The sequence below is a fragment of the Heteronotia binoei genome, chromosome 15 (genome assembly GCF_032191835.1).
Source record: "Heteronotia binoei isolate CCM8104 ecotype False Entrance Well chromosome 15, APGP_CSIRO_Hbin_v1, whole genome shotgun sequence".
In the NCBI taxonomy this organism is placed as follows: domain Eukaryota; kingdom Metazoa; phylum Chordata; class Lepidosauria; order Squamata; family Gekkonidae; genus Heteronotia; species Heteronotia binoei.
In genome coordinates this window covers 19,675,245-19,697,297 of record NC_083237.1, presented here as the reverse complement: position 1 = coordinate 19,697,297, position 22,053 = coordinate 19,675,245, and the positions used below count along the sequence as shown (strand labels likewise).

Genomic DNA, 22,053 nt, shown 5'->3' with positions numbered 1-22,053 from the left:
CAGTTCCCTGGTTTGAATCAGCAACATTAATTCCGGAAACTTTCCCTCCTTCCCCCCACCCACGCCTCTGAAGCAATGTTTGATTTCTCACCTCCAAACAGTTGGGCGCATGTTCAATGGACCCTCCCCCCCAAGAAATCACCATCTGATCACGCATGCGCCAAGAAAAGAGCATGATAGTATTGGATGTCTGATCGCTCAACAACAGAATGAGTTGCATTCTTGGATGCTCGTCTGATCGGCCCTGCATCAAATCAATATTCAGCAGTTCAAATTTGAGCACTACACACCCGCTATTAATGTGACGTGTGACCGCACCCTTGGACCTAGAAAACTGTACAATATTCACAAGATTGGTCCCTAGAAGAAGGATTTGAGATCCGAAACGGCTTACAAAGCAAACTGGTCCTTCGTTGGATCCTTTTTTCAAACACTGTACTGAATATAATATAGTGGCCTTGATCCACATAAGGCCAGTAGGACCAATGAGGACCTTATGAGGTTTTAACTTGGAATGACTCAGATGATGTGTATTGGTGATATTCTTTTTGTATTGTGATACTTATTATTCATAACAAGCTAGTATTGTATTTTAAACAGAGAGTTTTTTCTTTGTTGTGGCTGAGTTTCTCCTCCGTGGTCCCGTCAACACGGTGATGTCCTGGCCTCAAATCGAGCTGCTCTGCTGCAGACCGACGTGACTAATCTCTGAAACAGTATCTTCCTGGAGAAAACCACAGGGCGGTCCAGTGCAAGGAAATCAACACAACATTCATTATGATAAATGCCTTTATTGTATGGGGGGGAGCAGCAGCAGGGAAACAGGAACGAGACAGACACCTTCCGGAGGCTGCAAGAGCAACTGGGGCTTTCACCGTGGCCGAGCACCACGACCGTACTACGTCCTTGTCCCAAAGAGGCGAGGAGACATCACCAGCAGCTTAGCTGGTGCTTTATATTTGAAGGAATGGGTAAGAATTTGCAGAGCATTATGAGTGCTCTGGGTGCTGTGAGAGATGCAAGGGCATCGAGCGGCGAGCTAGAGAAGCCAGGGGGGCTCTTATTTCCCCGATGGGAGGAGCAGCCGCCTTTCTCATGAGGCTACAGGTGGGAGATGTAGCGGACCGGCAGGCCATTCTTGCAAATGACCTGGATCCTCCTGGTCTTGCTCTCCCCCTTGTACCTGCACCGCTTCTTCCGCTTGCAGGTGGTGATGGAGAAGATGGCCCTGCTGGTGGTGATGCCGTTCTGGATCTGCCCTCCGGGATTGCAGATGGACCTCAGCTGCTGCTCCGTGGCATGGATGAAGGCATTTCTCCTCCGGCACATCAAACCCTTGCGGGGCATCATTTTGTTGCAGTACTTCTTGTCGTTGCCGTAGTTCGACTTGGGGTAGTCCTGGTGCCTCCTCAGGAAGCCTGGGTAGTCCTTGCCTTCGCAGCAGGGCAGCCACAGCCAGACGGCCGCCACCAGGAGCAGGAGACAAAGGGTGTAGCCGGAGGGAGACATCGCTGGGACCTTCGGAGCTGAGCTCCTGGCCTGCAAAAGCGAGAGAAGGAGACACAAGATGATATTGGCAGGCCTCCTTTTGGGCAGGAGCTCACAGGAGCAGAACTCTGGAACCTCCAGGGCTTTTTTGGTTAAAAAAAGCCCAGCAAGAACTCATTTGCATTTCAGGCCACACCCCCTGATGCCACAATTGTTTCACACAGGGGGGTTTTGTAGGAAAAGCCCAGCAGACACTCATTTGCATATTAGGCCACACCGCCTGACACCAGGCCAGCCGGAACTGCATTCCTGTGCATTTCTGCTCAAAGAAAAGCCCTGGGAACTTCTAAATTTTGGTTTAAAATATATTTACTCAATTTTGAAAAAAGAAAAGGGAAAGGGGAAATGGGAGTAAGGTAGAATATCGCTATTTCTGCTCTGCATCATTCAATAAAATATAGATCATTTAAAAAGCATTCCAAGTTATTTTTTTTTCTCTACGAGTGAGACTTAACATAGTCGTTTATAGTTCAGTTAACATGCTCTTATCTTAGGATATCAAGCTGTCAAAAAATACATAGTTGGGATCAAAGTCAGGTCGTGAGCAGAGAGTTCAGACTGCAGTACTGCAGCTTTAACACTCTGCACCATGGGGCTCTTAAGCTGTAAAAGGAACCTCTGAATTTCATTGTGCTCTTTCTTTCTTACCCCCTCCCAACAAAAAAACATATTTGCTTCTGGGCTCCATTGTTCAAACCCCCTGTGAGAATTTTGCTGAGCTCTAAGATTTGACAAATTTTCTAATATTTTTCCCCCACAAAAAAGGGGAAAGAACCAAAACAGATAAAGCAGAGAGATGGAAATCTTCATCATGCCACTGTGGCCACCTAGGAGAAAGTAACTGAGAAAGTATGATGGGAGTAAGGTTCTATTGTGGCAATTATAAAGAAACATTTTAAGGTAGATGCTGAGCTTGATTTGGCTAATAAGCTGATATAGGTAATTTAGTGCATCTTCCGGTGATGTCAATGTTTCGCATATTCAAATGAGTTGTAGTAATGAACTCTGGCACCTCATTTTATACGAAATGACCCCTGGATATTGCATTTATACCCTGTCCTTCACTCTAAATCTCAGAGCAGCTTACAATCTCCTTTATCTTCCTCCCCCAATACAGACGCCCTGTGAGGTGGGTGGGGCTGAGAAAGCTCTCCCAGAAGCTGCCCTTTCAAAGAAGAGCCAGTTTGGTGTAATGGTTAAGTCCGTGGACTCTTATCTGGAAGAACCGGCTTTGATTCCCCACTCCTCCACCTGCACCTGTTGGAATGGCCTTGGGTTAGCCATAGCTATCTCAGGAGTTGTCCTTGAAAGGGCAGCAGCTGTGAGAGCCCTCTCAGCCCCACCCACCTCACAGGGTGTCTGTTGTGGGGGGAGAAGATATAGGAGATTGTAAGCAGCTCTGAGTCTCTGATTCAGGGAGAAGGGCGTGGTATAAATCTGCAATTCTTATTTTTCTTCTCTGCAAGGCCCATGGCTGACTCAAGGTCATTCTAGCAGCTGCAAGTGGAGGAGGGGGGAATCAAACCCAGTTCTCCCAGATAAGAGTCCGAACACTTAACCACTACACCAAACTGGCTCTCTAAGAATGTATTGAAACAACTAAGGATGTATTGAAATAACTAAGAATGTATTGAAACAAAATCATACAATATGTGCAGTAGAAGACTAAATAGCAATAACAATTCCCCTAAAGTTTCACAGTTCCATCAAAGGAGTCCCAATAATCGACTTGATTATTCCTGCTTCAAATCCTCTTCTAGCATAGGGTGCTCCAACAACATATCTCAACCATAGACAAAAGCTCAGAAAAAAATATCAAAGTGTTTCTGATGCATCCGTAAGTTGCAAAAAGCTACAAAACCCACAAGATTTTTTTTCAGAAGTCTCCAGTAAGATTTCAAAATGCCACTAAACTCCAAAAGGCTCAAGTCATTTTGAAATGCTCCTGGGGCATTCGTCTCTGTAGCCAGTTGTAATTCCCCCAAGACTCAAGGACATCACTGCCCTGGACAAAGTGTTCCATCTATATAGGCTTCCCAAGCCTCCCACCCTGACAGGAGACCCCTGGATTTTCAGCCTCTTTTCCCGCTTTCCAAAACTCTGGAAGCAGGAGGGGAGGGGGGAACGGCGCCAAGGAGCATTTGCGTCGTCCGGGGAGGAGGCGCTGAGCCTGGCAAGGGATTCTTGAGAAGGGAGGCTGGCTGGCCAGCGAGCGGGTGGAGGTGGCTGCCGAACGCAGGCGGGTCTTGACAGACTCCGATCCCCGATGCTTCCCCTCCTCCCTTCCCTTCCCACCCAGCCCCGTTGCAGCAGCCGTTCTTCCTTTTCCCAAGCTGCTTCCCGCGCCCAGTCAGCTGGCTGGGGAGGGGGAGAGAAGCCCCACCTGCAAAGGACCATGTGCCTTTGCACCTCCAGAGGCTTGATTGCAAGGCTTCACTTTGGGATGGTGTGACTGTTGCTGTAAAGAAGCTGGCAGCAACTCGTGAGTGGAGAGGCCAGTCCCTGCATCAGATTTGCCAGAAACGGGGGGGGGGAGGGAGGAGGAGAGGGAAACGTCTTCATTATTCCCTATGTGGAGATCAATTCTCATAGGGTATAATAGGGAATTGATCTGGAGGCTTTGGAGGCTCTGGGGGAGCTGTTTTTTGAGGTAGAGGCACCAAATTTTCAATATAGTATCTAGTGCCTCTCCCCAAAGTACCCTCCAAGTTTCAAAACGATTGGACCAGGGGGTCCAATTCTATGAGCCCCAAAAGAAGGTGCCCCTATTCTTCATTATTTCCTATGGAAGGAAGACATTTTTAAAAAGTGTGCTGTCCCTTTAAATGTGATGGCCAGAACTCTCTTGGAGTTCAATTATGCTTGTCACACCCTTGTTCTTGCCTCCGCCCCAATGTCTCCTGGCTCCACCCCCAAAGTCCCCAGATATTTCTTGAATTGGACTTGGCAACCCTACATCTATACCTTGTGGGCACAGATGGAACACTGCTCCATATCTTTATCCAATCCCCTCTTGAAGCTATCTATGCCCATATCTGCCACCACTTCCTGCAGCAGTGAATTCCACCTGTTAATGACTCTTTGGGTGAAAAAAGACTTCCTTCAATCTGTTTGAAGCCTACTGCTCATCAATTTCATGGAGTGTCCATCTTATAGTGGGGAAGTGAGAAAAGTACTTCTTTCTCTACCTTCGCTGTCCTCTCAGTTGCCCTCTTTAGAAATGGGACATGATGGTGTTGAACTCACCCGATCTGTGTGTGCTCTCGGCTTCCTTCAAGAACTGTTGAGGATCTCCGTCTCTGGCCTGGTTGCCTTCCAGGGTTCCTGCTATATAAGGCCAGCCAGCACTCACCGGTGGCAGAGAACGTGCGGTTGTTGGAAGAAGTTCCAACCCTCTAAGTTCCCTGTTTAGTAACCCGGCATGCAGCAACTTTCTGCCCAGCTGAGATGTGGCCCTAGGTGGTTTGAAATCTCACCAAAGGAAAAAAAATTGTTCAGCCCGTGCTCCTAAAGAGAGGGTTGCCTGCTCTGAATTGGGAAATTCCTAAAGATTTGAAGGTGGAACCTGGGAAGGGGGGAATTTAGGGAGGGATTCCACCTGGAATCTAGCCATAGAGTCCACCGTCCAAAGGTGCCATTTTCTCTGGAGCACTTTTTTTTTTTAATTAATCAGATTTTTATTAACAGATTTTCAGTTTGCAATAAAGAACACTATAATCTGTCACCTCAAATAATGCAGCCTTAGTGAGGATATAATAAACACATTTTTACAAAAAAATAAGAAAAAGAAAGAGTAATCCATAAAATAGAGAACCAAGGAGCAGTCATACAGTTATACTGAAGAGCATCCAGTGAAAATACATTCTATTGACTGATTCTACTGTATGAATGTACAAAGAACTGTCCCAATATTCTATTAAGACATCCAGTTAATCAAACTCAATTTAGAGATCACAGTTTTTTGTATTCAGACAAGAGGAGAGAAAGTGAGCCCAGAACATATTAGAAATAGAGCATATCTTGATAAAAACAGAGAATTGGGGGGGGGGGGGAGAATATTATGTTTGGTGAGATATTCCACTATTTGGAACCAGAACACAGTAAATTTTTCTTGAGTACGTTCTGTCAGAGCATCAGCACTATAAATTCAGATTTTACTTAGTAGGAAATAATCCCACAGTCGTGTTCTCCAAGCATACATTGAAAGCAGAGCCCTGTCTTTCCAGTGTGCATCTCTGGAGCACTTTGAAGTCTGGTGATACGGTGCACTTCCAGGAGACCTCGAAGCCTCACCTGGAGGTTGACATCCCTATCCAAATATCAGGGCCTAAACTGAATTTGCACCAACCTTCACTGAGCCAGAGGCCCCATAGTTTAATCTTCAGAGAGCTGCTTGCTTTGGTCTCACTTCTTGAACACCAGGATCTGCTTCTGTTCACTGACCAGAGCAAAAGCAAAGATGTTTTAAACAGAAGACCTGTCTAAAATGGCTACCTGTCAGGACAATTATCACACTGTTTTCTGGGATATCACCAGATGGTTAGATGTGATATATTTAAGCTGGACTGAAATAGGCGTGAAAACCTCAGCTTGAGACTCTGGAGGGCTGTTGCCAGTCTGAGTAGACCATACTGACTTTGATGGACCGAGGATCTGATTCAGTATAAGGCATCTTCATATGTTCACATATGTAGCAGGATAAGCAGATGAGTGATCAAGCTGAGGAAGATGCATATGCTTACGTTACACACATTCCTCTGCTGGATTGGGGCCCTGAAGCAATTGGGTGGCCTTCCCAATTATTACTCAAGCGCTGAGAGCAGATGGGCATTCTGGGGCAGTTGGGAAGTGGCTAAAAGCAGGACTGCTCAAAAAGAGCCATCTCAGAGCCTCCACACGGTCCCCAGCGAGGTGGCCCCATCCCGTCTGTGAGGCGGCCAGGCACCTCCATACAGGGAGGCACCTCAGAAGTCGCTGCTCTGTGTTTGTTTTTGTTTGTAATGGGTTGAGCACTCATGCGCTCATGAGCGCAAGCACTCTGGCTGGCCTTTAAAGGGAAAAAAAACCCCAGCTCTTCCGGTTGTAGTCCCAGTAGCAGTGGAGATGGATGTTGGAATCTGATTGCTTGCAATCTGATCAGCAGTTTTTCCTCTCACTGTTTGATTTTCACTCAAGGCATTTTGTATAAATAAAACTGAAAAAGAAAAAGAAAAAAAAGCCAGAAACGGCTTGGGGCAGCTTGGCACTTTCACACTGCCAAGTCGCCTCGTGTGCGCCCTTCCCCTTCCAAACATTCAGGAGGCGACTGGTGGTCAGCCCAAATGTTTGCTACCACTTTGGCAGTGGTAGCTTTTTAATTTTAAAACAATTTTATTTCAGTAACATATGGTAATAATATCCAATACTAAAAAAAGTATTAATACAGCCTTAATGCCTAACCAATATCTTACTCTTTTCCTCCTTCCCTCCCCCCATATCCTGACCCCCACCTGTGTCAATTACTTAAATTGCTAATAAAAAAAGGTAACCTTAACAATTCAAGAATCTTATTTTAAAAAAGAAAAAACCACATATCCTACAAAAGAATAAACAAACCCTCTATAGACCCAACTTAATCATTATAGTCCATCTTCATCCTTCTTTTAAAAACTCAATTATCAAAAATCACCCAGTGTCCCTTTATTTTCCATTCTTTTTCCACATATCTTCTAATGTTTTCCTACTCAATTTTAAATTTCTCCAACTCATAGTCTTTTAGGATTCTTGTAAGTTTGTCCATTTCACTCCAAGATATAACTTTTAAAATCCAGTCTCATTTTTCTTGTATTTTATCTTGTTTCCACAACTGCGCATACAATGTCCTAGCAGCTGAAAGTAAGTACCAAATTATTGTTCTATCTTGTTTTGAAAAATTTTCCATTTGTAATCCCAATAAAAAAAAGTTTCTGGAACTTTCTTAAAATCATAACCCAAGATTTTTGAAATCTCTTGTTGAATCATTTGCCAAAACTGTTTAACTTTTTCACAAGTCCACCACATATGGTAGAAAGAACCTTCATGCTTTTTACATTTCCAACATCTATCTGACATCTTATTATTTATTTTTGCCAGTTTCTTAGGTGTCATATACTACCTATACAGCATTTTAAAACAATTTTCTTTAATATTATAACACGTCAATATCTTCATAGAGTTCTTCCATAAGTATTCCCAAGATTCTATTTGTATTTCTTTATTTATATTAATTGCCCACTTGATCATTTGAGACTTTACTACTTCATCTTCTGTAGACCATTTCAATAGTAATTTATACATTCTTGAAATCAACTTGTCATTATCACCAAGCAGAACTCTTTCCAACTCAGTTTGATCTTTTCTTATTCCTTCATTTTTAATGTAATTTTCCACCAAGCTCTTAATTTGTTGCATTTAAAACCAATCATACTTATTATTTAATTCTTCAGCCGTTTTTAATTCTATCTTACCGCCTTGTATTTTTAACAATTGACTACGGTAACCACTTTCTTTCATCCATCTCTGAAGATACTTTTATTACTTCTGTTGGCACAATCCATAACAGCTTCCTCTCATCTCCATATTTTTTGTATTTTGTCCATGTATTTAATAAATTTCTTCTTATATAGTGGTGAGAGAAAAAAACATCCATCTTATTTTTTCTATAATACATATATGCGTGCCAACCAAATATATTTCCTTGCCCTTCCAATATTAAGAGTTTCCTGTTTAACAATGTTATCCATTCTTTTATCCACACCAAACATACTGCTTCGTGGTATAGCTTTAGATCTGGTAATTGAAATCCTCCTCTTTCTTTTGCATCTGTTAGAATTTTCATTTTGATTCTTGGTTTCTTCCCAGCCCATACAAATTCTGAAATTTTCCTTTGCCATTTATTAAATTGTTTATTATCCTTCACTATCAGAATTGTTTGAAACAAATACATAATTCTTGGCAAAACATTCATTTTGATTGCGGCTATTCTACTTAACAATGATAAATTGAGCTTATTCCATTTTAACATATCTTCATCAATTTTACATAGTTATTTTTATAGAAGTCAATATTTTTCATTGTAATTTCCACTCCTAGATATTTTACTTTAGAAGTAACTTCACATTCTGTTAGATGTTGTAATTCTTTTTGCTTATCTATTAACATATTTTTACATAAGATTTTCGACTTATCTTTATTTATACAGAATCCCGCCAATTCTCCATATTCTTGTATCTTGTGCAGTAACAATGGTGTTACCTTTATGGGATTTTCATTTATAAACATTACATCATCTGCAAATGCTCTGTATTTGTAGGAAAAACCTCTCAATTTCAATCCCTCTATTTCTTTATCTTCTTGGATTTGCATCAGCAAAATTTCTGAAGTCATTATAAATAACAATGGAGAGAGAATTGTTCCTTTGCTAATTATCATATTCTCTGTCAAGTCTGCATTATACAAAGTCTTGCATGTTGTTCCGTATATATCGCCTTCACCATTCTTATAAAGTTTTCTCCGAATTTCAATTTCTCCATCACCACAAACATAAAGCCCCAGTTCACATTATCAAAAGCTTTGTCTGCATCTGCAAAGAATAATGCAACTTCTTTTTCTGGATGTTGTTAGTATTACTCTACAATATTTACAACAGTTCTAGTATTGTCTCTAATTTGTCTCCTGGGAAGAAATCCTGCTTGCTCCTCCTTAATAAGATTCATCAAATATTGTTTAAGTCGCTCTGCTAGTATCTGTGTATATATTTTATAGTCATTATTTAGCAATGAAATTGGTCTATAATTTTTTACATTTGTGACATCTCTATCTTCTTTTGGAATCAAAGAAATGACTGCTTCCTTCCAAGTATAATCTCCTATTATAATTTGTCACTTGGTCAAGCTGTTGCATAATATCTTTAAAGAAAGAGTCTTTTGCTCCATTTGGTGCATATAGTCCCAATAGCAACGTTTTTTTATCATTCACCATTATTTCCACAGCTATGTATCTCCTATCATCATCTTTAAAGATCAATTTTGGATTTAGTTCTTGCTTAATATAAAAAAGCACACCTCTTTTTTTCTCTTTAGCCAACGAAAAATATCCAATCCCAATTGTTTATTCCATAAAAGTTTATAATCCTTCTGTTTGATATGAACTTCTTGTAAACAAATTATATTACAATTTTGTTTTTTAATCCAATGAAATGTTGCCTTCCTTTTTTGTGGTGAATTTAGTCCATTTACATTCCAAGATATTAATTTGTAATCCATCATGATTCTTTAATTTATTCTGTATCCCCAAATTCTTTGTGCTCTTCAAAACATCTCTGCAGTTCTTGTGTGCTTGTAATTGTAACCCTTCTTCCTTGGTGTTCAAAACTCAAACCTTCTGGTAATATCCATCTATACCTTGTTTCATTCTCCCGTAGCTTGTCTGTTAATTTTTTGTATAGTCTTCTGTCATTTGTAACTTTTCTTGGCAACTCTTTCATGATTCTTATTCTGCTATCATCAACCATTAATGTTTTTTCAGTGTTTACTCATGATCTTTCCCACCATATCTCTTGTCACAAATCTTATTACCACATCTCTTGGTAATTTGTTCTTCTTAGCAAAAAGTGAGTTGACCCTGTACACATAGTCATACAGATGCTAAGACTCCTCTGGGTCCTCACCTAAAAATTCAGCAATGATTTTTATTATATATTCCTTCAAATCACTTTGTTCATTTTCAGGTACTCCTCTCAAGCATATCTGGTTTTCCATCAACTTGCAGTTATGCATTACTACCTTCTCTTGCATTTTTTAAGGTGGAATCATGCTCTTTCACCTTCTCCTCCACCTCCTGTACTTTATTTGATGTTACTTGAGTATCATTTCTGAGATCCTCAATTTCTTTTTTCAAGGCTTCTGTGCAAGATTCAATGTCCTTCTTTATTTCTTTCTTACAAGCAGTTATTAGCTCTTTCATCCCTTTCATCATTCTTGCTTCCATAGCATCCAATTGCTCCTGCATCTTTTCCAATGAGCCAGCTCTTGTACGTATTGGCTTATGGTCTGACATGAAAATAAACTCAAAAAGTTGATCTCACCAATTTAAATTTTGAATATCAGGTTTTGAAGACAAAAACTTGCCCTTTGCAATGAGCCCAAAATCGCCGTTCCTGAAGCTTCCCAAGTCAAGATATTAATTTTTAAAGTCTTTATTTAATCCAAAATGGCGCCTGCAATTTTTCTGCACCTTTTTAAAAAAAATTTCCTTTCTTCTTCTTGAGGCCACCAAAATTAGTTTCACCCCCTCCTCTTCTTCTTTATGTAGACATAATATAATTAACTTTCCACCTTTTAACTTTTTTCATAAAGTTCTTATTTTAGTCCCAGAATGATAGCTAAGAATCTGTACCTTCAGCATTAGTTACCCACGTAGACACCATTCTGATGTTGATTTAGATGTTAAGTAGAACAAAGAAGCTTTGGATGCTGGTGAATTTAAGTCAATTTAATGACACTGGGAGTCCTCTGTAGATGTTGGAATGCAATTCATCGCCGCATATTCTTTAAAGCCTCAAAGGAGCCCCTCTGGAACTCCTCTTCAGCCAAAGTAAATCTCCTCAGAATTTTTCAATCATGTCTTGGACTGATCTCTTTCTGAGAAAAGTAGGCAGCAGGCGTTGAAATCGCCTTTTCTACCCAGAACAGAGGCCCCAGTCCGCTCCCCTTGTGAGAAGCAGTTCAATACTCCATTATCCAACCCTCGGCAGTGGTAGCTTTTTGAGCTGGGTGGATTGGCCCAGAGGACAGGGTGAGCACAGGTCAGGAAAGGGGGGCAGATGCTGGTGTCTGGAGGGGGGTTTGGGGCCAATTTCAAAGACGTCTCTGAGTCGGCCCAAAGTGCCAGTCTGTTATCAGTCAAGATGTGGCAAAAAGTTTGCTCTCAGTTGAACAGAAAAGTTTTTAAACCCTGTTTTTCTCTACCCGAATGAGTCTCATAGCAGCTTACAATTGTCTTTCCTTCCTCTCCCCACAACAGACACCCTGTGAAGGGGTCATTTCATAGGAAAAAGAGGTGCAGAGCTCATTGGCACAACCCTAGGCGACAGCCTATTTTGCCTACCCCCATGCACCGGCCCTGAATCTGAGACTGTTAAATGTGGAAGGCTATGACTTGGGAGTCATCTGGCCGTGATGTCCCCAACAGGCCCTGGCTTCCACTGGAAGCTTCCTGCAGAGGTCCTGTCACAACCCCCACTCTGGGCTAATCCTTCCCGTTTCCTGACCTGCCTGCTGAACAAATATCAGAAACCTCCTTTTACAACCTTCTCCTGTTGGTTATGTAAACCACCAACTAACCTGAGTTGGAACACAAAAAGAGTTCCCCAAATTAGGTGTTACAAAAGGTTTGGTTCCTCTCTGGTTAGATCTTTTGCCCACTTCTCTCTAAGTTTAGGCTTCAATGGTGTGTCATCAAGAATATCTTGAATTTGTTCCAGCATGGACCAGGGTCATGACACGAAGGCAGGCCACAGCAACCCACCTCTAGACCTCTCTTGCCTAGTAAATCCTACTGGGGGGCACTGTAAGTGAACTGTGATTTGATGACAACAATTACAAAGCATAGACAAACTCAGGAGGGTGGCCAACGCCCAGGTGGCCCTGGAGACTTCTCGAAATTACAAGTAATTTCATAGACTCACAGAGTTAGAAGGGGCCACACAGGCCCTCTAGTGTAGCCCCCTGCTCAGTTTAGGATCAGCCTAGAGCATCCCTGACAAGGGTTTGTCCAGCTGCTATTTAAAGACTGCCAGTGGGGGGGGGCTCACCACCTCCCTCATTAGTCCATTCCACTGACCATTCCAGAGAACAACTCTGTAAAAAGGGTTTTCCTAATGTCCAGTTGGTACCTACCTGCCTTTAGTTGGAACCCATTGTTGTAAGTCTTCTTCTCTGCTGCCAACAGGAATAACTCCCTGCCCTCCTCCAAGAGCAAGCCCTACAAATACCTCAAGAGAACCATCATGTCCCCCCTCAACCTCCTCTTCTCCAGACTGAACATTCCCAACTCCCTCAGCCTTTTCTCCTAGGGCTTGGTCTCCAGGCCCCTGATCATCCTGGTTACTCTCCTCTGCACTTTCTCCATGCTGTCCACATCCTTCTTGAAGTGAGGCCTCCAGAACTCCAGGTGCATCCTGACCCCTGCAGTGTATATTGGGACAAGGACCTCTTGCGATTTGGATGTTATGGCTCTGTTCATATACCCAAGCCTTTTTTTGGGTAGAAAAAGTCCAGCAGGAACTCATTTGTATATTAAGCCACACCCCCTGACATCACCCTGGTTTCACACACGGCTTTTTGTAGAAAAGGCCTGGCACAAACTCATTTGCATATTAGGCCATGCCTCTTGACGTCAAGCCAGCAAGAGCTGCATTCCTGTGCGTTCCTGCTCAAAAAAAGCACTGGAAACACCCAAGATAGTGTTAGCCTTTCTTATTGCTGCATCACACTGACATATTTAACTTATGGTCCACCCTTACCTTGGATCTCGTTCACACACACCGCTACCCAGAAGTGAATCCCCCGTCCAGTATGTGTGATCCTCATTTAAGTTACCAAAATCACAAAGATCAAACTACAGATCTCCAGATGTCAAAGATCGATTCCTCTGGAGGAAATGGCTGCTTAGCAGGGCGGACTCTGTGGCATTATTCCTTGCCGAGGTCCCTCTCCTCTCCAAATTGAACCCTCCCCGGGCTCCACCCTTAAATCGTCTGGAATCTCCCAACTCAGAGCTGGGCACCCTTGCCTCAGAAGCTCTTAGATTTGAAAAATGCCCAGCAAAGGCAATCTCAGGGCTCCGTTGGAGGGCATTTGAAGTAGACCTGGCAGCCACTTTCTCCAGGGGAACTGATGTCTGGAGATCTGGTGTAATTTGGAGAGCTCTCCAGAACCAAGCAGGAGGTTGGCAACCTAATTTCCCAGAAAAAGTCCTTAGCATTGCAGCATTTGCCTCTCTTGCAGAAGAAATTAAATGGGGATTTTGTGTCTGCCTACAGACCTACATTCCAGCATAAGTTTGCATTACCTGGAGCTAGTCTTACCAGGTTGCCACCTCTCATCCCCACTGCTTGGCACCCACCCACCCTCAATGGAGTGATGAGGGGAAGACTGGGAGTGGGGGGGGGGGGTCATTGAATAATATGGATACCAGGAAATGACATCATGGAATCACACAACTGTGTTTTTGTTGGAAGTGAAGAACTTTGCACTGTCTCTGAGCCATGGACTTCGGGGAGGGAGCTATAGAGAATCAGCAAGATGGAGAGGTCAGGACCCCAAACATCCTTCCTTTCTGCTGCTCTGCTGCTATTCCTTCAACGTCTCACCTTTTATTCTCAGAGAATCTTCCTTTCTTCCAGCTGACACCTTCTCTTCACACTTTTCTCCATCTTGACCCTGGGAGGGCAAGACACACTTTCTGCATCTCTGTCCATCCTAGTTAGATTAGAATCCTGTCTCTACCCTGTCTAGAATGAAGTTTCTAACTATAAAGGGCTCACTTTAGTTTTTGCAAAGATAAAGAGACCCTTCGTGTCACTGCTGCGTTGAACACTCTGCTAAACGAGTACTCCTTCCATTTCCCCCAGTCTCTGTCCAAATTATCCCTTCCTTCATACAGTCTAGATCCCACTACATCAGACAAACAAAATCCATGAGAACGAAGTGTGATTCCAGTGGCACCTTTAAGTCCAACAAAGTTTTATTTGGATAAATATATAGAGCAGAGGTCCATCAGTGGCTATTAGCCACAGCTTATCATTGGAACTTTCTGGGGTAGTGATGCTCTGTATTCTTGGTGCTTGTGGGGGGCCGCTGTGTGAGGACTTCTCTTGTCCTGACCCCACTGGTGGACCTCCTGATGGCACTTGGGGTTTTTGGCCACTGTGTGACACAGAGTGTTGGACTGGATGGGTCAAATCCTTCTTCTAGGGACCAATCTTGTGAATTTGTACAGTTTTTTAGGTCCAGTAGTGCCAAAAATGTTCAGTCATCAACCGTGTCGGTCCTGAATTCCTAGCTTCCTCTAATTTGAATGCCTAATAGCAGGAATCCCAAAGTGAAATAGAATCCTTGTCAACAATGCAGGCGTCCCACACACACATCCCCAGTGTGTCAGCATTGCTGCATTGCTGACAAGGATTGTATTCCACTATGGCGTTCCCGCTATTAGGCATGAAAATTAGAGGAAGCTAGGAATTCAGGACCGACACGGTTGATGACTGAATATTTTTAGCACTACTGGACCTAGAAAACTGTACAATATTCACAAGCTTGGTCCCTAGAAGAAGGATTTGAGATCTGAAAAGGCTTGCAAAGCAGACTGGTTCTCCATTGGACCCTTTTCCCAAACACTGTACTGAATATAATATAGTGGCCTTGAGCCACATAAGGCCCAAAGGAGCATTGTGGACCTTATGAGGTTTTAACTTGGAATGACTCAGATGATGTGTACTGGCGATATTCTTTTTGTATTGTGATACTTATTATTCATAACAAGCTAGTATTGTATTTTACGCAGAGAATTTTTTCTTTGCTGTGGCTGAGTTTCTCCTCCGTGGTCCCGTCAACACAGTGACATCCTGGCTTCAAATCGAGCTGCTCTGCTGCAGACACCAATGCGGCTAATCTCTGAAACCATATCTTCCTGGAGAAAACCACAGGGCGGTCCAGTGCAAGGGAATCAACACAACATTCATTATGATAAATGCCTTTATTGTATAGCGGGGGGAGCAGCATCAGGGAAACAGAAACGAGACAGACACCTTCTTGAGCCTTTCGGCGTGGCCGAGCACCATGACTGTGCTTTGCCTTCGTCCCAAAGAGGCGAGGAGACATCACCAGCTGCTTAGCTGGTGCTTTATATTTGAAGGGATGGGTAAGAATTTGCAGAGCATTATGACGAGCTCTGGGTGCTGTGAGAGATGCAAGGGCATGGAGCGGCGAGCCAGAGAAGCCAGGGGGGCTCTTATTTCCCCGATGGGAGGAGCGGCCGTTTTCTCATGAGGCTACAGGTGGGAGAGGAAGCGGACCGGCCGGCCTTTCCTGCATAAGACCTGGATTTTCCTTGTCTTGCTCTTCCCCTTGTACCTGCACTGCCTCCTGAACCAGCCCCTCCTCTTCCGTTTGCAGGTGGTGATGGAGAAGATGGCCCTGCTGGTGGTGATACCATTCTGGATCTGCCCTTCGGGACTGCAGATGAACCTCAGCTGCTGCTGCGTGGCATGGATGAAGGTGTTTCTCCTCCGGCACCTCATGCCCTTGAGGGGCATCACGTTGTTGCAGTAGTTGTTGTCGTCGCCATAGTTGGACTTGGGGTAGTCCTGGTGCTTTCTCAGGAAGCGTCGGAAGCGCTTGCCTTCGCAGCAGGGCAGCCACAGCCAGACGGCTGCCACCAGGAGCAGGAGGCAAAGGGTGTAGCCAGAGGGAGACATCGCTGGGACCTTCGGAGCTGAGCTCCTGGCCTGCAAAGGTGGAAGAAGGAGACACAAGATGATATTGGCAGGCCTCCTTTTGGACAGGAGCTCACAGGAGCGGAACCTCCAGGGCTTTTTTGGTAGAAAAAGCCCAGCAGACACTCATTTGCGTATCAGGCCACACCCTCTGATGTCACCATTGTTTCACACGGGGGGGGTTGAAGAAAAAGCCCAGCAGGCACTCATTTGCAAATTAGGTCACACCCCCTGACACCAGGCCAGCTGGAACTGCGTTCCTGTGCATTCCTGCTCAAAGAAAAGCCCTGGGAAGTTCTAAATTTTGATTTTAAATATTTTTATTCAATTTTGAAAAAAAGAAACGGGAAAGAGGAAATGGGAGTAAGATAGAATATCGCTATTTCTGATCTGCATCATTCAATAAAATATAGAGCATTTAAAAAGCATTCCAAGTTAATTTTTTTTCTCTACAAGTGAGTCTTAACATAGTCGTTTATAGTTCTGTTAACATGTTCGTATCTTAGGATAGCAAACTGTCAAAAAAAGCATAGCTTTATACTATTAAGCTGGAAAGGAAAGGTCCCCTGTGCAAGCACCAGTTGTTTCCGACTCTGGGGTGACATTGCTTTCACAACATTTTCATGGCAGACTTTTTACGGGATGGTTTGCCATTGCCTTCCCCAGTTATCTACACTTCCCCCCCCCCCCAGCAAGCTGGGTACTCATTTTACCGACCTTAGAAGGATGGAAGGCTGAGTCAACCTGAGCCAGCTACCTGAAAACCCAGCTTCTGCTGAGATCAAACTCAGGTCGTGAGCAGAGAGTTCAGACTGCAGTACTGCAGCTTTACCACTCTGCGCCACGGGGCTCTTAAGCTGTAAAAGGAACCTCTGAATTTCATTGTGCTCTCTCTTTCTTACCCCCTCCCAACAAAAAAACATACTTGCTTCTGGGCTCCATTGTTCAACCCCCCTGTGAGAATTTTGCTGAGCTCTAAGATTTGACAAACATTCTAATATTTTTCCTTCACAAAAAAAGGAGAAGAACCAAAACAGATAAAGCAGAGAGATGGAAACCTTCATCATGCCACTGTGGCCACCTAGGAGAAAGTAACTGAGAAAGTATGATGGGAGTAAGGTTTTATTGTGGCTATTATAAAGAAATATTTTAAGGTAGATGCTGAGCTTGATTTGGCTAATAAGCTGATATAATTTAGTGCACCTTCCGGTGATGTCAATGTTTGGCATATTCAAATGAGTTGTAGTAATGAACTCTGGCACCTCTTTTTATACGAAATGACCCCTGGATATTGTATTTATACACTGCCCTTCACTCTGAATATCAGAGCACCTTACAATCTCCTTTATCTTCCTCCCCCAATACAGATGCAGTGTGAGGTGGGTGGGGCTGAGAGAGCTCTCCTAGAAGCTGCCCTTTCAAAGGAGAGCCAGTATGGTGTGGAGAGCCAGTTTGGTGTAGTGGTTAAGTGGGTGGACTCTTATCTGGAAGAACCGGCTTTGATTCTCCACTCCTCCACCTGCACTTGTTGGCATGGCTTTGGGTTAGCCGTAGCTATCTCAGGAGTTGTCGTTGAAAGGGCAGCTGCTGTGAGAGCCCTCTCAGCCCCACCCACCTCACAAGGTGTCTGTTGTGGGGAGAGAAGATATAGGAGATTGTAAGCCACTCTGAGTCTCTGATTCAGGGAGAAGGGTGGGGTATAAATCTGCAATTCTTCTTATTCTTCTTCTCTGCAAGGCCCATGGCTGACCCAAGGCCATTCCAGCAGCTGCAAGTGGAGGAGGGGGGAATCAAACCCGGTTCTCCCAGATAAGAGTCCGCACGCTTAACCACTACTCCAAACTGGCTCTCTAAGAATGTATTGAAACAAAATCATACAATATGTGCAGTAGAAGACTAAATAGCAATAACAATTCCCCGAAAGTTTCACAGTTCCATCAAAGGAGTCCCAATGAACAAGAGGTCGACTTGATTATTCCTGCTTCAAATCCTCTTCTAGCATAGGGGGTTCCAACAACATAGCTCAACCAAAGACAAAAGCTCAGAAAAAATATCAAAGTGTTTCTGATGCATCTGTAAGTTGCAAAAAGCTGCAAAACCCACAGGATTTTTTTTTCAGTGCATCCAAAGACTACAATGGGACAGAAAGTCTCCAGTAAGATTTCAAAAGGCTCAAGCCTTTTGGAGTTTAGTGCCATTTTGAAATGCTCCTGGGGCATTCGTCTCTGTAGCCAGTTGTAATTCGCCCAAGACTCAAGGACATCACTGCCCTGGACAAAGTATTCCATCTATACCTTGTGGGCACAGATGGAACACTGCTCCATATCTTTATCCAATCCCCTCTTGAAGCTGTCTATGCCCATATCTGCCACCACTTCCTGCAGCAGTGAATTCCACCTGGCTCTTTAGGTGAAGAAGAACTTCCTTCGATCTGTTTGAAGCCTACTGCTCATCAATTTCATGGGGTGTCCATGAGTTCTTACAGTGGGAAAGGGAGAAAAGTGCTTCTTTCTCTACCCTCACTGTCCTCTTGCCCTCTTTAGATGTGGGACATGATGGCGTTGAACTCACCCGATATGTGTGTGCTCTCAGCTTCCTTCAAGAAGAACTGTTGAGGATCCCCGTCTCTGGCCTGGTTGCCTTCCAGGGTTCCTGCTATATAAGGCCAGCCAGCACTCACCGGCGGCAGAGAACCTGTGGTTGTCGGTTCCAACCCTCTAAGTTCCCTATTTAGTAACCCAGCATGTAGCAACTTTCTGCCCAGCTGAGATGTGGCCCTAGGTGGTTTGAAATCTCACCAAAGGAAAAAAATTGTTCAGCCCTTGCTCCTAAAGAGAGGGTTGCCTGCTCTGAATTGGGAAATTCCTAAAGATATGAGGGGGGAACCTGGGAAGAGGGGAATGTGGGGAGGGATTCCACCTGGAATCTAGCCATAGAGTCCACCGTCCAAAGGTGCCATTTTCTCTGGAGCACTTTTTTTTTAATTAATCAATTTTTTATTAACACATTTTCAGTTTGCAATAAAGAACACTGTAATCTGTCACCTCAAATAATGCAGCCTTGCTGAGGATATAATAAACACATTTTTACAAAAAACAAGAAAGAGAAAGAGTAATCCATAAAATAGAGAACCAAGGAGCAGTCATACAGTTATACTGAAGAGCACCCCGTGACAATACATTCTATTGACTGATTCTACTGTAGGAATGTACAAAGAACTGTCCCAATATTCTATTAAGAAATCCAGTTAATCAAACTCAATTTAGAGCTCACAGTTTTTTTTTTATTCAGACCAGAGGAGAGAAAGTGAGCCCAGAACATATTAGAGATAGAGCATATCATGATAAAAACAGGTTTTTGGGGGGAGAATTTTATGTTTGGTGAGATATTCCACTATTTGGAACCAGAACACAGTAAATTTTTCTTGAGTACGTTCTGTCAGAGCATCAGCACTATAAGTTAGGGTTGCCAATCCCCAGGTGGGGGCAGGTGATCCCCCGGTTTGGAGACCCTCCCCGCTCTTCAGGGTCATCAGAAAGCGGGGGGAGGGGAGGGAAATGTCTGCTGGGAACTCTATTATTTCCTAGGGAGATTTATTCCCATAGAGAATAATGGAGAATTGATCTGCGAGTATCTGGGGCTCTGGGGGGCTGTTTTTTAAGGTAGAGGCACCATATTTTCAGTATAGCATCTACTGCCTCTTCCCAAAATACCTCCCAAGCTTCAAAAAGATTGGACCAGGGGGTCCAATTCTATGAGCCCCAAAAGAAGGTCCCCCTATCCTTCATTATTTCCTATGGAAGGAAGGCATTGAATAGGTGTGCCATCCCTTTAAATGTGAGGGCGAAAACTCCCTTTGGAGTTCAATTATGCTTGTCACAGCCTTGATCTTGGCTCCACCCCTAATGTCTCCTGGCTCCACCCCCAAAGTCCCCAAATATTTCTTAAATTGGACTTGGCAACCCTACTATAAATTGAGATTTTAAATAGTAGGAAATAATCCCACAGTCATGTTCTCCAAGCATGTATTGAAGGCAGAGCCTTGTCTTTCCAGTGTGCATCTCTGGAGCACTTTGAAGGCTGGTGATACGGTACACTTCCAGGAGATCTCTAAGCCTCACCTGGAGGTTGGCATCCCTATCCAGATATCAGGGCCTAAACTGAATTTGCACCAACCTTCACTGTGGCAGAGGCCCCATAGCTTAATCTTCAGAGAGCTGCTTGCTTTGGTCACACTTCTTCACGATCTGCTTCTGTTCACTGACCAGAGCAAAAGCAAAGAAGTTTTAAACAGAAGACCTGTCTGAAATGGCTACTGTCAGGACAACTATCGCACTGTTTTCTGGGATATCACCAGATGGTTAGATGTAATATATTTAAGCTGGACTGAAATAGGCATGAAAACCTCAGCTTGAGACCCTGGAGAGCTGCTGCCAGTCTGAGTAGACCATACTGACTTTGATGGACCGAGGGTCTGCTTCAGCATAAGGCATCTTCATATGTTCCCATATGTAGCAGGCTAAGTAGATGAGTGATCAAACTGAGGAAGATGCATATGCTTACGTTACACACATTCCTCTGCTGGATTGGGGCCCTGAAGCAATTGGGTGGCCTTCCCAATTATTAATCAAGGGCTGTGAACAGACGGGCATTCTGGGGCAGCTGGGAGGTGGCCAAAAGCAGGACTGCTCAAAAAGAGTCACCTCAGAGCCTCCACACGGTCCCCAGCGAGGTGTCCCCATCCCGTCTGTGAGCCGTCAGTTTGCCGTCCCAGCGGCAGTGGCGACGGAGGTTTCAGCTATGGCCAAGTCCAAGAACCACCCCACTCACAACCAGTCTCGCAAACGGCACAGAAATGACATTAAGAAGCCCAGATCACATGGATACGAATCTCTGAAGGGGGTTGGTCCCAAGTTCCTGAGGAACATGCGCTTTGCAAAGAAACATTACAAGAAAGGGCTGGAAAAAATACGAGCAAACAATGCCAAGTTACTGGTTGCCTTTGGATGGGGAAAGGAACTGACTTGCTTGGAATCTGATCATCAGTTTTTCCTCTTACTGTTTGATTTTCACTCAAGGCATTTTGTATAAATAAAACTGAAAAAGGAAAAGGAAAAAAAGCCAGAAACAGCTAGGGGCGGCTTGGCGCTTTCACACTGCCAAGTCACCTCATGTGTGTCCTTCCCCTTCCAAACATCCAGGAGGCAAATGGTGGCCAGCCCAAACGTTTGCTACCACTTTGGCAGTGGAAGCTTTTTGAGCTGGGTGGATTGGCCCAGAGGACAGGGTGAGCACAGGTCAGGGAAGGGGGGCAGATGCTGCTGTCTGGAGGGGGGGTTGGGGCCAATTTCAAAGACGTCTCTGAGTCGGCCCAAAGTGCCTGTCTGTTATCAGTCAAGATGTGGCAAAAAATTTGCTCTCAGTTGAACAGAAAAAGAGAAGGTTTTTAAACCCTGTTTTTCTCTACCCAAATGAGTCTCATAGCAGCTTACAATAGTCTTTCCTTCCTCTCACCACAACAGACACCCTGTGAAGGGGTCATTTAATAGAAAAAGAGATGCCAGAGCTCATTAGCACAACTCATTTGCATTTGCCACACACCCCAGTCGTCGCCCGAAGGTGTACTAAATCCTATTAGCTCAGCGTATACCTTAAAATGCTTCTCAAATTATAATGGTCATAATAAAACCTTACTCCCATCTTACTTTTTAATTTGCTTTCCCCTCTGTGGCCACAGTGGCATGAGGAAGATTTCCATCCATCTGCTTTATATGTTTTGGTTATTTTTTCCCATTTTTGGTGGGGGGAAATATTAGAAAAGTTTGTCATATCTTAGAGTTCAGCAAAATTCTCACAGTGGATTTGAACAATGGAGCCAAGAAGCATGTATTTTTTGGAGGGGAGAGGGGTGGCTTAAGAAGAAAGAACACAATAAAATTTAGGGGTTCCAGAGCTCTGCTCCTGTGAGCTCCTGCCCAAAATGAGAGCTG

The 22,053-nt window shown here is 43.8% G+C and overlaps 2 protein-coding genes across 2 annotated transcripts; both read right to left on the bottom strand.

The window, feature by feature from the left end:
* Positions 1–1,101: 1,101 nt before the first annotated feature.
* Positions 1,102–12,744, bottom strand: LOC132583284 (ribonuclease-like). Its single transcript, XM_060254949.1, has 2 exons — positions 12,676–12,744; positions 1,102–1,539 (listed from the first exon to the last, which is right to left on the bottom strand). The coding sequence occupies exons 1-2, from the start codon at positions 12,742–12,744 to the stop codon at positions 1,102–1,104; spliced, it is 507 nt and encodes a 168-aa protein (XP_060110932.1).
* A 2,875-nt stretch (positions 12,745–15,619) lies between these two features.
* LOC132583283 (ribonuclease-like) lies at positions 15,620–16,045 on the bottom strand. The gene has a single exon (XM_060254948.1). It carries the CDS (start codon positions 16,043–16,045, stop codon positions 15,620–15,622), a length of 426 nt encoding a protein of 141 aa, XP_060110931.1.
* Between the last annotated feature and the right edge of the window lie 6,008 nt (positions 16,046–22,053).

Bases quoted from the DNA above. Each gene is read 5' to 3' on its own strand.
- LOC132583284 (XM_060254949.1), bottom strand. From the start codon at position 12,744: ATGCACCTGGAGTTCTGGAGGCCTCACTTCAAGAAGGATGTGGACAGC. The intron at 1,540-12,675 runs GTAACCAGGATG...TCGCTTTTGCAG, and splicing joins TGGAGAAAGTGCAGAGGAGA to GCCAGGAGCTCAGCTCCGAA.
- LOC132583283 (XM_060254948.1), bottom strand. From the start codon at position 16,045: ATGTCTCCCTCTGGCTACACCCTTTGCCTCCTGCTCCTGGTGGCAGCC.